Raw genomic sequence first — 13,686 nt, forward strand, 5'->3', positions numbered from 1 at the left:
GTGTGTGTGTGTGTGTGTGTGTGTGTGTGTGTGTGTGTGTGTGTGTATTAGGGACGTAGCGGTTGAACTGCCATTTGTCTTGATGCACCCCAAACCTACAGACCAGACCAGCGCCACACCACAACCAGGTAGAACACACACACACACACACACACACACACACACACACACAGACACATGGGGGTGCCTGGCACAACATATTTTCAGATGGGGCTCCGCGGCCAAATACATTAATTGGAGGGGCCTTGACATGAAAACGTTTTAAACACAGTTTTAAAAACAGTAACCATCATGATCATTATTAATCATATAACATGTTGTTTTCATGGACAAATCAATATCAATATTGATCTGTCATTATCATGAATGTGTACTCTATAATAACTTGTGTTTTTATAGTTCCTCCAGAGACAGACACCGCGGTGGAATCCAACCTGATAGAGTTTGAGACAAAGTAAGTGTTTGTTCAATATTCCATAGTCAGTTGTTTTTATATGTGTTGTATTTATGTTTGCATCAATGTAAAGGTCCATACACAGTGTGAGTTTACTTTGTGTGATTAATTCACATTAATTTAAACTGCTGTTCATGAGTGCATCCACACAGAACGTGAATATAACGCAGTGATAAAGCCATGTAATTAGTTTTCAGAACAAGGTCAATATTTCACTCCGTCTCTTGCTCTCTCTCTCTCTCTCTCTCTCTCTCTCTCTCTCTCTCTCTCTCTCTCTCTCTCTCTCTCTCTCTCTCTCTCTAGGAACTTCTCTCAGGACGAGGACTTTGTCTTTGAGGACTTTGCTCGTCTGCGGTTGAAGGGGATGAAGGATGAAGAGGAGGAAGACCTTTTCTCCTAGAAACACAGCACATATGTTTAAGTAAAAGTAGCAGTATTACAATGTAGAAATACTCTCGTAAAAGTACAACCTATTGAAATCAAAATATACCCGTCATACTCATTTTGAAAATGTCTACAAGCTCAGAACATTTTGCGATCGACGAGACGCATTGTGTAAGCTTTTAGATTGCGGCTATTTTCAAGTAGACAAAGTATATAAAATAGGGCTTTTCTGATAATAATCTATATCTACAAAGTAACTTGTAACTGTAAGCATTCCAATAATTGTTGTGGAGTTAAGAATATTTGCATCTGAGATGTGAGTAGAAGTGTAGAATGTTGAGAATGTAAGTATACTCAAGTCAACATTGTACTTTAATAATAACCACTTAAACCTGCGTTGTGAGCTTGTCCATCGGCTGTGTTCAGCCAAAGCTTTCCTCACAATAATAGAAAACAAAAACGCCACTAGTATGGAGCCCTGAGGGACTCCGGTCAACCATACGGGTTTAAGTGTTTAAGTACAGTACAGTACAGTACTTGAGTAAATGTACTTAGTTACATCCAACCACTGGCTCTTATAATGTGTGAGACAATGGTTTTAACTTGTCAATAGTGTGATTGATCAGCCCTGCAGATATGAATATAGATTTAGATTTATATAGATTTATATGTTACAAAATATTATAGATATGCGTGTACATGTTAGAGAATTATTTCTATACTACTGTAAAAGAACCAAATATTGTAGATCGTTGCTGTCGGGCAGAAACCTTGTATCTCCATATTTCAATTTGATTTATTTATTTTTAAATATTGATCCAATATTAAAGGTAGGGTAAGTGATTTTCTTTGGTTAAAATAAGTGTTAAATAGCTCTATATTGTGATAGTACCCATTGCTATAGAGTGTTTGTTCAGTAACAGGAGTCTCCATGTCTCTCCAGCTCTGTACAGAAAATGCTTTTTTCAGGTCAGGATACCAATTTTATCCAATCAGGATAGAGAACTCAGTCAGTATACAGATTAAACAAGTGGAATTGGAAGTGTTGTCACAAAGAAATGATCAGACACAATTGGAACTACAACACTATAAAAATGAAGCTGATAAATGGGTACTCTCTCCTGATTGGCTGACATTTTGTCACCTACCTGAAAAGGTATTTTCTGTTTATTAAAGAGCTGGAGAAACAGAGAGACTCCTGTTACTGAACAAACACTCTATGATTACTATCACACTAATAGTGCTTTAACCTTTTAACAAAAAACTTTTAGTTTTCACCTAAAAATGTCACTTACCCTACTGTACCTTTAACAAGAGTTTGTGACTAAATAATAACTGCATTATATCCATTTAGAACATACATTCTTTGACCCGATGGTGGCAAGATGGCAAGATGGTCGTTCCTCTTGGCAGGGATAGTGTATATATATCAGGAATTTTACATTACATTACAATTTCACATTTTACACATTTTGTTCAAGGATTTCTTTTTTTTTAATATATATCTGATCTACAAGCTCTATAGCAATGATTCATACCTGTATCACAGTATAGAGCTGTTAAACAAAAACATACAGTATAACTCCTTACAACACCTTTAAGTGGTTAATGTTGCGCCTTCTGGTGTACCAGAGTGGAACTGCTGCTGTCTGACTCACTGTAAGAGATTGTCATAGTCGGGGATCCACAGGCCCAAAAGCTCTTGAAAATGGGTTGAACCTGTGATGTCATGCTATACTTTTTTTTGTGTTTTTTCTATTAATTTGGTCATTAAGGTCCACAGAATGAGAGGCCTGCTCTGCCGGAAACATCGCGAAAAAAAGTTATGGCCATTTTTGTATAATGAAGCCCTAATTTTTTTGCCCATTTTCGCCTATTGTAAAAAACTAGGTTTCTTTTCTTAAAGTGCTCAGTAGGTTGTGTAGGCTGTCAATAAATGATTCCCAGATACACAGAACACATAGGTGAACAACACCAAGTCCAAAAATACACTCACAAAGCCTTTCCAAATGATTTATAGACATTTTTGGTACCAAAAATGCACCCGTTTTTTTGCATTTTCCACAATACTTTCATCTTTACTTCAATAGTAATCAACTTTGCCATGGGTTATGACATCAGCCAATGTCTCATTCTTTTCATCAATCTTTATAGTCATTCCACAAAAAATAATATTAAAATCAACCCTAAATTAAAGGAACTGTGGTGACTTTATTACCCTTATGCTCAAAATTCCCAGAATTTTGAGCCAGCCTATTACAGCCTAGTCCAGCCTACTACAGCCTAGTCCAGCCTATTACAGCCTAGTCCAGCCTAGTCCAGCCTAGTCCAGCCTATTACAGCCTAGTCCAACCTATTACAGCCTAGTCCAGCCTATTACAGCCTAGTCCAGCCTATTACAGCCTAGTACAGCCTAGTACAGCCTAGTCCAGCCTATTAAAGCCTAGTACAGCCTAATCCAACCTATTACAGCCTAGTCCCGCCTATTACAGCCTAGTCCAGCCTATTACAGCCTAGTCCAGCATAGTCCAGCCTATTATAGCCTAGTCCAGCCCAGTCCAGCCTATTAAAGCCTAGTCCAGCATAGTCCAGCCTATTACAGCCTAGTAGAGCCTAGTCCAACCTATTATAGCCTAGTCCAGCCTAGTACAGCCTAGTACAGCTATTACAGTCTATTACAGCCTAGTCCAGCCTAGTCCAACCTATTAAAGCCTATTACAGCTTAGTCCAGCCTATTACAGCCTAGTACAGCCTAGTACAACCTAGTAGAGCCTAGTACAACCTAGTCTTAACTAGTCCAGTCTGTTCCATGCTAGTAAAGCCTATATCGCCCTCCCCTAGTCTGTTCCATCAAAAGGCTGGACTAGGCTAGACCTGGGTGTACTAGGCTTTACTGTACTAGACTCTACTGGTCTCTAATAGACTGTTTTAAATTCCAGTAGGCTGTGCTGGTCCGTACTAGACTATATTAGGCTGTACAAGGCAGATCTGTATCATGGTCTACAAAGGTTCATGCAAAACTATTGCTCGTGCACACACAAGCTATTGCCCATGTGTACACAGTGGTTAGTCCCTATGTGTTGAGGATCTACAGGGCTGACAAGAGCCTAGTACAGCCTAATAGAGCCTATTAGAGTCTAGTACAGCCTAGTCCAGCCTAATCTATCCTAGTCCAGCCTTATCAGTCCTAGCATAGCCTGGTACCCCTCCCCTATTCTGTTCTCCCACCAGGCTGGACTTGGCTAGACCTGGGTGTACTAGGCTTTACTGTACTAGACTCTGCTGGGCTCTAATAGTCTGTTTTCAGCTATAGCAGGCTATGCTAGGCTGTACTGGGCTCTATTAGGCTATAGAAGGCAATACTTTACGTTGGCCTACAAATGTTCATGTAAAACTATTGCTCGTGCACACACAAACTATTGCCCATGTACACAGTGGTTAATCCCAATGGTCTGAGTATCTACAGGGCTGACAAGGGACTAGTACAGCCTAATAGAGCCTATTAGAGTCTGGTACAGCCTATTACAACCTAGTCTAGCCTAGTCCAGGCTGTTCCATGCTAGTATAGCCTATACCACCCTCCCCTAGTCTGTTCTCCCAAAAGGCTGGACTAGTCATGGGTGTACTAGGCTATACTGTACTAGACTCTACTGGTCTCTAATAGGCTGTTTTAAGCTCTAGTAGGCTGGGCTGGGCTGTGCTCCTATAAGAGGGTTTAGAACCCATCCGCGGTGAAAGTTTTTCTTTCCGTCGTGAAGTGTCTTTCGCTGTGACGCCATGCTGTGGAAAACACGCCCATAGGCTAAGCTTTACAGGACATGCTTTGATTGGCTAGCGAGACACATGATGAAATTAACTTCAAACTTCGCAGACGCGCTGTGATTGGCTAGCGAGACACATGATGAAATTAATAATAATGTAAAGAATAAAGTTATCAAAATATTTGCTGATATATATTTGAAAATAATAAGTCATTGACTGATGTCATGACCCATGGCACATGTTTCTTTTGTGGGGGTACAGGTGTTTTCAAGAAGAAAAAAAGGCTCTGGGAATTTTGAGCATAAGGGTAATAAAGTCACCACAGTTCCTTTAATTTTGGGTTGATTTAAAAAAAAAAATTTGTGGAATGACTATACAGATTGATGAAAATAATGAGACATTGGCTGATGTCATAACCCATGGCAAAGTTGATAACTATTGAAGTAAAGATGAAAGTATTGTGGAAAATGCCAAAAACGGGTGCATTTTTGGTACCAAAAATGTCTATAAATCATTTGGAAAGGCTTTGTGAGTGTATTTTTGGACTTGGTGTTGTTCACATATGTGTTCTGTGTATCTGGGAATCATTTATTGACAGCCTACACAACCTACTGAGCACTTTAAGAAAAGAAACCTAGTTTTTTACAATAGGCGAAAATGGGCAAAAAAATAAAGGCTTCATTATACAAAAATGGCCATAACTTTTTTTCGCGATGTTTCCGGCAGGGCAGGCCTCTCATTCTGTGGACCTTAATGACCAAATTAATAGAAAAAACACCAAAAAAAAGTATAGCATGACATCACAGGTCCTCTCAAATTTTCGGTGACTGGATCCCCGACTGTTTGTCCTGTGTTGTTTTCTCTGTTCATCCTTATGCAGCTTCCTACCTTACTACCGTTATGATCCTTATGCAGCATCCTACCTTATTATGATCCTTATGCAGCGTCCTACATTATTACCCTTATGATCCATATGCAGCATCCTACATTATTACCCTTATGATCCATATGCAGCATCCTACATTATTACCCTTATGATCCTTATTCAGCATCCTACCTTATTACCCTTATGACCCTTATGCAGCATCCTACCTTATTACCCTTATGATCCTTATGTAGCATCCTACATTACTCTTATGCTCCTTATGCAGCATAATAACCCTATATGAAGCATCCTATAATGTGATTCATGTTGTTTTTTAGACTATAGAGTACAGAAGTCCTGACGTCACTCGTTCATCCCCTGGGTCGTGACTTAAAAAGATATTGTCAGGGAGGTGGCTCTGTATCGTTTATGATAGTCAGTCACTCATATTTGATACAGTCTGTTTCTGGCGAAAATGTAACTAAGGAAGTAACATTAGCGTTTTCTCACAGTCGTCAGTTGATGCTTCATATCCATAAGAGTCAAATCGCCAGGATAATTTGTTTATTTTTGGAACACCGTTCTTATTTGACACGATATTAAACACGTCTATGGGAATTCTGAATGGGGAGAAAAAACGCGACTCAGGTCGGGTGTGTAAATTACGTCAGACTTGCTCTATTGTGTATTGATTTAGTTGTGTGTGTTTTACCTAAATCAGTGGTTCTCAAACGTTTTCCATGTGACCCAAATTAATATGTATTTGGCCACGGACCCCCATCTGAAAATATTTTCTTATTTTCAAAAACTTTCAAGATGTTTTGAAAATGGCAGATCCACAAGCACTCAACACATCACATTGCAACACGTTGAGAGCTTGTAGATCTGCTATTTTCAGGACATATGTAGAGTTAAAGCGGTTAAATTTAGCTGGGGACCGCCGGAACCCGCTTAAGGACACCTGGTGGTCCCTGGACCGCACTTTGAGAACCACTGGTCTTCTCCAAAAGAACTTATCAACTTCCACCTATTAGTGAAATTAAGATTGATAGCATACTGTCTGTATACTTCAATGCTACTGGGAAACAATGATATGAAGAGATACAGTACTTATGGTGTTAAAGGAAACTATAAGCTATGTTGTTTTATTCAATAAAATGAAATGATGCTGCTTTATTTTGTACTGCATTTTAGAAAATAAACCAATGATTCTAAACAACTATTAACATGCATTGTCCTGTGTGTGTAAGAATGTGTACACATATTAAAACAGATTGCGAAATCTGTTTTAAGGCTGGAAAGGAAATCAAGACAAAATATAGCTGCAAGCAGCGATAATACGGGGCCAGTGAATAGAGAGAGAGAGAGACATGGAAACGGAATAGATTGAAGAGAGAGAGAGAGATGGAAACATAATGGTTTGATTGGACATCTCAACCTACTGCCATTAACAGGATTCGAACTCTCAACCTTCAGACTAATAGGCTGCAACACTACCTATAGTGCTATAGCTTTGTCCAGGCTGATATTGTCTGTTGAAGATCATAAACTCTTGCCTTCTTTCATGAACCAAGCCCCTGTTTCACTAACACTAAGATCACTCGTTCACAAACCATTTACCAATGAAGAAATTGTACATCTCCTCAGAACCAAAACTAGTGAAAGTAGCCGATCTACAAGCTCACAAACCATGAAAAGTTGTGAGATTGTAGATCAGCTATTTTCAGAATGAAGTATGTCATACGTTGAAAAAACGTACTCTCAAATAAGCATTTCAGGTTATCTTTACCATTTGCACATGTATTCATTGATACAGTCATGTTGTTTGCAATTCAACTTAAATTAAGTCTGCATCAAGTGAGGCTTGAACTGGCGACCTTGAGATTGTGAGGCATTCATTTAAGGGAGACGCCATTGGGCCAACAGACAAGTAACTGTGAAAAAGGAGATCACACAGATGATACAGTTTCACGCAAATAGCTGAAAAATCCTGGGTTTAAGTGTTTTTCAAACTGCTCAAAATTGCGGACAATCTAAGGGCGGAGCTTACTGGTCAAAGCGATAGATGTGTTCCTCATGAGTCAAGGCACAAGTGTAAGCAAGTTTCACGACTTTCGGCCAAACGAGGCATGACTTTTGCCTGTTTAAAGTCTGCCTTTTCAAAAAATTGCTATAGCGCCCCCTTTTGGCCAATTGGAGTGAGATTGGTTTCAGTGATATTTGGAATGACCCTGTACATTTCTGCAACGTTTCAAAGAAATGTGAGTCTGCATGTATGTTTTAGGCACAGATGAATAATTTTCATAAAACTGTAATAGTTAAAATCTATCTCCTCCTGGGATTTTTGAGCAATCTGCACGAAACGTTTAACACTTGAACTTTGGACCACTGTCTACAAAAATTTCCAACGGATTTTCCATAAGTGAAAAAATGCAGAAGTTAGGAGCCAATGACTGTTTTTCATATAATTCAAAATGGTGGGCGATCTAAAGGTCAGAGGTCAAAAGTCAGACCACGAAAGTTGTCGGGCATGAAGAGACGCATGTGTGTATCGAAGTTTCATGGTTGTAGGTCAAACAGGGCATGAGTTGTACCTGTTCAAAGTTGGCACTTTCAATTGAGTGCTATAGCGCCACCCTTTGACGAATGAGTGTGACAATTATTTCTTGGTAGTTTTTCATGAGCATCTACCATATGGCCGAGTTTCGTAAAAAGCGACAGCACGGTTAAGCCAGAACTAAGATTAGCCTTGAATTGAGAGGGAGCGAAAAACAATTCGTAATATAGCTGCAAGCAGCGATAATACGGGGCCAGTGAATAGAGAGAGAGAGAGACATGGAAACGGAATAGATTGAAGAGAGAGAGAGTGACATGGAAACAATAGATTGATGAGAGAGAGAGATGGAAACATAATGGTTTGATTGGACATCTCAACCTACTGCCATTAACAGGATTCGAACTCTCAACCTTCAGACTAATAGGCTGCAACACTACCTATAGTGCTATAGCTTTGTCCAGGCTGATATTGTCTGTTGAAGATCATAAACTCTTGCCTTCTTTCATGAACCAAGCCCCTGTTTCACTAACACTAAGATCACTCGTTCACAAGCCATTTACCAATGAAGAAATTGTACATCTCTTCAGAACCAAAACTAGTGAAAGTAGCCGATCTACAAGCTCACAAACCATGAAAAGTTGTGAGATTGTAGATCAGCTATTTTCAGAATGAAGTATGTCATACGTAAAAAACGTACTCTCAAATAAGCATTTCAGGTTATCTTTACCATTTGCACATGTATTCATTGATACAGTCATGTTGTTTGCAATTCAACTTAAATTAAGTCTACATCAAGTTAGGCTTGAACTGGCGACCTTGACATTGTGAGGCATTCATTTAAGGGAGACGCCATTGGCCCAACAGACAAGTAACTGTGAAAAAGGAGATCACACAGATGATACAGTTTCACGCAAATAGCTGAAAAATCCTGGGTTTAAGTGTTTTTCAAACTGCTCAAAATTGCGGACAATCTAAGGGCGGAGCTTAATGGTCAAATCGATACGTGTGTTCCTCATGAGTCAAGGCACATGTGTAAGCAAGTTTCACGACTTTCGGCCCAACGAGGCATGACTTATGCCTGTTTAAAGTCTGCATTTAAAAAAAATTGCTATAGCGCCCCCTTTTGGCCAATTGGAGTAAGATTGGTTTCAGTGATATTTGGAATGACCCTGTACATTTCTGCAAAGTTTCAAAGAAATGTGAGTCTGCATGTATGTTTTAGGCACAGATGAATAATTTTCATAAAACTGTAATAGTTAAAATCTATCTCCTCCTGGGATTTTTGAGCAATCTGCACGAAACGTTTACCACTTGAACTTTGGACCTCTGCCTACAAAAATTTCCAACGGATTTTCCATAAGTGAAAAAATGCAGAAGTTAGGAGCCAATGACTGTTTTTCATATAATTCAAAATGGTGGGAGATCTAAAGGTCAGAGGTCAAAAGTCAGACCACGAAAGTTGTCAGGCATGAAGAGACGCATGTGTGTATCGAAGTTTCATGGTTATAGGTCAAACAGGGCATGAGTTGTACCTGTTCAAAGTTGGCACTTTCAATTGAGTGCTATAGCGCCACCCTTTGACAAATGAGTGTGAGAATTATTTCTTGGTAGTTTTTCATGAGCATCTACCATATGGCCGAGTTTCGTAAAAAGCGTATGCACGGTTAAGCCAGAACTGGCAAAAACAAGTATTTTTCAAACTGCTCAAAATTGCGGAAAATCTAAGGGCGGAGCTTAATGGTCAAATCGATACGTGTGTTCCTCATGAGTCAAGGCACATGTGTAAGCAAGTTTCACGACTTTCGGCCAAACGAGGCATGACTTATGCCTGTTTAAAGTCTGCCTTTTCAAAAAATTGCTATAGCGCCCCCTTTTGGCCAATTGGAGTAAGGTTGGTTTCAGTGATATTTGGAATGACCCTGTACATTTCTGCAAAGTTTCAAAGAAATGTGAGTCTGCATGTATGTTTTAGGCACAGATGAATAATTTTCATAAAACTGTAATAGTTAAAATCTATCTCCTCCTGGGATTTTTGAGCAATCTGCACGAAACGTTTCGTACTTGAACTTTGGACCACTTTCTACAAAAATTTCCAACGGATTTTCCATAAGTGAAAAAATGCAGAAGTTAGGAGCCAATGACTGTTTTTCATATAATTCAAAATGGTGGGAGATCTAAAGGTCAGAGGTCAAAAGTCAGAGTGTGAAAGTTGTTAAGCATGAGGAGACGCATATGTGTATCCAAGTTTCATGGCTGTAGGTCAAACAGGGCATGAATTGTACCTGGTCAAAGTTGGCATTTTCAATTGAGTGCTATAGCGCCACCTTTGGACGAAAGATTGTGAGAATTATTTTTTGATCGTTTTTCATGACCATCTACCATATGGCCGAGTTTCGTAAAAACCGACAGCGCGGTTCAGCCAGAACTGCGAAAAGTGGCAGAAGAAGAAGTGACAGAATAATGCGAATAACAATACGTGTCCAGAGCAGAGCTCTGGCCCCGTAAATATAGCTGCAAGCAGCGATAATACGGGGCCAGTGAATAGAGAGAGAGAGAGACATGGAAACGGAATAGATTGAAGAGAGAGAGAGTGACATGGAAACAATAGATTGATGAGAGAGAGAGATGGAAACATAATGGTTTGATTGGACATCTCAACCTACTGCCATTAACAGGATTCGAACTCTCAACCTTCAGACTAATAGGCTGCAACACTACCTATAGTGCTATAGCTTTGTCCAGGCTGATATTGTCTGTTGAAGATCATAAACTCTTGCCTTCTTTCATGAACCAAGCCCCTGTTTCACTAACACTAAGATCACTCGTTCACAAACCATTTACCAATGACGAAATTGTACATCTCCTCAGAACCAAAACTAGTGAAAGTAGCCGATCTACAAGCTCACAAACCATGAAAAGTTGTGAGATTGTAGATCAGCTATTTTCAGATAAAGTATGTCATACGTTGAAAAAACGTACTCTCAAATAAGCATTTCAGGTTATCTTTACCATTTGCACATGTATTCATTGATACAGTCATGTTGTTTGCAATTCAACTTAAATTAAGTCTGCATCAAGTGAGGCTTGAACTGGCGACCTTGAGATTGTGAGGCATTCATTTAAGGGAGACGCCATTGGCCCAATAGACAAGTAACTGTGAAAAAGGAGATCACACAGATGATACAGTTTCACGCAAATAGCTGAAAAATCCTGGGTTTAAGTGTTTTTCAAACTGCTCAAAATTGCGGACAATCTAAGGGCGGAGCTTAATGGTCAAATCGATACGTGTGTTCCTCATGAGTCAAGGCACATGTGTAAGCAAGTTTCACGACTTTCGGCCAAACGAGGCATGACTTATGCCTGTTTAAAGTCTGCCTTTTCAAAAAATTGCTATAGCGCCCCCTTTTGGCCAATTGGAGTGAGATTGGTTTCAGTGATATTTGGAATGACCCTGTACATTTCTGCAAAGTTTCAAAGAAATGTGAGTCTGCATGTATGTTTTAGGCACAGATGAATAATTTTCATAAAACTGTAATAGTTAAAATCTATCTCCTCCTGGGATTTTTGAGCAATCTGCACGAAACGTTTAACACTTGAACTTTGGACCACTGCCTACAAAAATTTCCAACGGATTTTCCATAAGTGAAAAAATGCAGAAGTTAGGAGCCAATGACTGTTTTACATATAATTCAAAATGGTGGGCGATCTAAAGGTCAGAGGTCAAAAGTCAGACCACAAAAGTTGTCGGGCATGAAGAGACGCATGTGTGTATCGAAGTTTCATGGTTGTAGGTCAAACAGGGAATGAGTTGTACCTGTTCAAAGTTGGCACTTTCAATTGAGTGCTATAGCGCCACCCTTTGACGAATGAGTGTGAGAATTATTTCTTGGTAGTTTTTCATGAGCATCTACCATATGGCCGAGTTTCGTAAAAAGCGTATGCACGGTTAAGCCAGAACTGGCAAAAACAAGTATTTTTCAAACTGCTCAAAATTGATACAGATATAGTCAAATCGATACGTGTGTTCCTCATGAGTCAAGGCACATGTGTAAGCAAGTTTCACGACTTTCGGCCAAACGAGGCATGACTTATGCCTGTTTAAAGTCTGCCTTTTCAAAAAATTGCTATAGCGCCCCCTTTTGGCCAATTGGAGTGAGATTGGTTTCAGTGATATTTGGAATGACCCTGTACATTTCTGCAAAGTTTCAAAGAAATGTGAGTCTGCATGTATGTTTTAGGCACAGATGAATAATTTTCATAAAACTGTAATAGTTAAAATCTATCTCCTCCTGGGATTTTTGAGCAATCTGCACGAAACGTTTAACACTTGAACTTTGGACCACTGCCTACAAAAAATTCCAACGGATTTTCCATAAGTGAAAAAATGCAGAAGTTAGGAGCCAATGACTGTTTTTCATATAATTCAAAATGGTGGGAGATCTAAAGGTCAGAGGTCAAAAGTCAGAGGGTGAAAGTTGTTCAGCATGAGGAGACGCATATGTGTATCCAAGTTTCATGGCTGTAGGTCAAACAGGGCATGAGTTGTACCTGTTCAAAGTTGCCATTTTCAATTGAGTGCTATAGCGCCACCTTTTGACGAAAGATTGTGAGAATTATTTCTTGATCGTTTTTCATAACCATCTACCATATGGCCGAGTTTCGTAAAAAGCGACAGCACAGTTAAGCCAGAACTAAGATTAGCCTTGAATTGAGAGGGAGCGAAAAACAATTCGTAATATAGCTGCAAGCAGCGATAATACGGGGCCAGTGAGAGAGAGACAGACAGACATGGAAACTGGAGAGAGAGAGACTGGAGAGAGAGAGAGAGAGAGAGAGAGACACACATGGAAACGGAATAGATTGAAGAGAGACATGGAAACGGAATAGATTGATGAGAGAGAGAGAGATGGAAACAGAATGGATAGATTGGACATCTCAACCTATTGCCATTAACAGGAATCGAACTCTCAACCTTCAGACTAGGATAAGGATAATTCCTTTTAACAGGTCGTTCATGAAAGTCCTTGTGGTCTTGTTTCCAATGAGAACCTGTGAGCAATTAGGGGTTAAGAGTCTTGCTCAGGGACGAATTTCATTTCATCTACGCATATGCTGGGATGGCCTGGAATCGAACCTGGGGCAACCAGGGCCTCTGGTTCCCTGGGCGTGCTCACTAACCACCCAGCTATGGCCGCCCCATGATAGGCTAATAGGCTGCAACACTACCTATAGTGCTATAGCTTTGTCCAGGCTGATGTTTTCTGTTGAAGATCATAAACTCTTGCCTTCTGTCATGAACCAAGCCAACACTAAGATCACTCGTTCACAAACCATTTACCAATAGAGAAATTGTATGTCTCCTCGCTACCGAAAACAGTGAAAGCAGCCGATCTACAAGCTCAGAAACACGTTGCTATCTGAAAAGTTTTGAGATTGTAGATCGTCTATTTTCAGAATGAAGTATGTCATACATTGAGAAATCGTACTCTCAAATAAGCATTTCAGGTTATCTTTACCATTTGCACATGTATTACAGTCATGTTGTTTGCAATTCAACTTAAATTAAGTCTGCATCAAGTGAGGCTTGAACTGGCGACCCTGAGATTGTGAGGCCTTCATTTAAGGGAGACGCCATTGGCCCAACAGATAAGTAACTGTGAAAAA

At 39.7% G+C, this 13,686-nt stretch overlaps 2 protein-coding genes across 6 annotated transcripts in view; both read left to right on the top strand.

Moving 5' to 3' along the window:
* The window catches only part of LOC311035209 (arrestin red cell-like), a 38,288-nt gene extending 35,314 nt beyond the window's left edge, over positions 1 to 2,974 (top strand). For 2 of the 5 annotated variants that reach the window (XM_084043286.1, XM_084043287.1), the window contains exons 12-14: positions 52 to 128; positions 400 to 454; positions 758 to 2,974. In XM_084043286.1, coding sequence (XP_083899412.1) covers positions 52 to 128; positions 400 to 454; positions 758 to 854 — 229 coding nt within the window. In that variant the 3' untranslated portion in view covers positions 855 to 2,974. Of the gene's footprint in view, positions 1 to 51; positions 129 to 399; positions 455 to 757 lie in introns of those variants that run through there. The other 3 variants (XR_014599673.1, XM_084043288.1, XM_084043289.1) reach the window with 3 other exon arrangements.
* Positions 1 to 13,686, top strand: part of LOC311034844 (vitelline membrane outer layer protein 1 homolog) — a 286,803-nt gene that overhangs the window by 214,659 nt on the left and 58,458 nt on the right. The gene's annotated exons all lie outside the window — the stretch shown is intronic.

The sequence above is a fragment of the Gymnoscopelus microlampas genome, assembly GCF_963454915.1.
Source record: "Gymnoscopelus microlampas genome assembly, chromosome: 19".
NCBI lineage: Eukaryota > Metazoa > Chordata > Actinopteri > Myctophiformes > Myctophidae > Gymnoscopelus > Gymnoscopelus microlampas.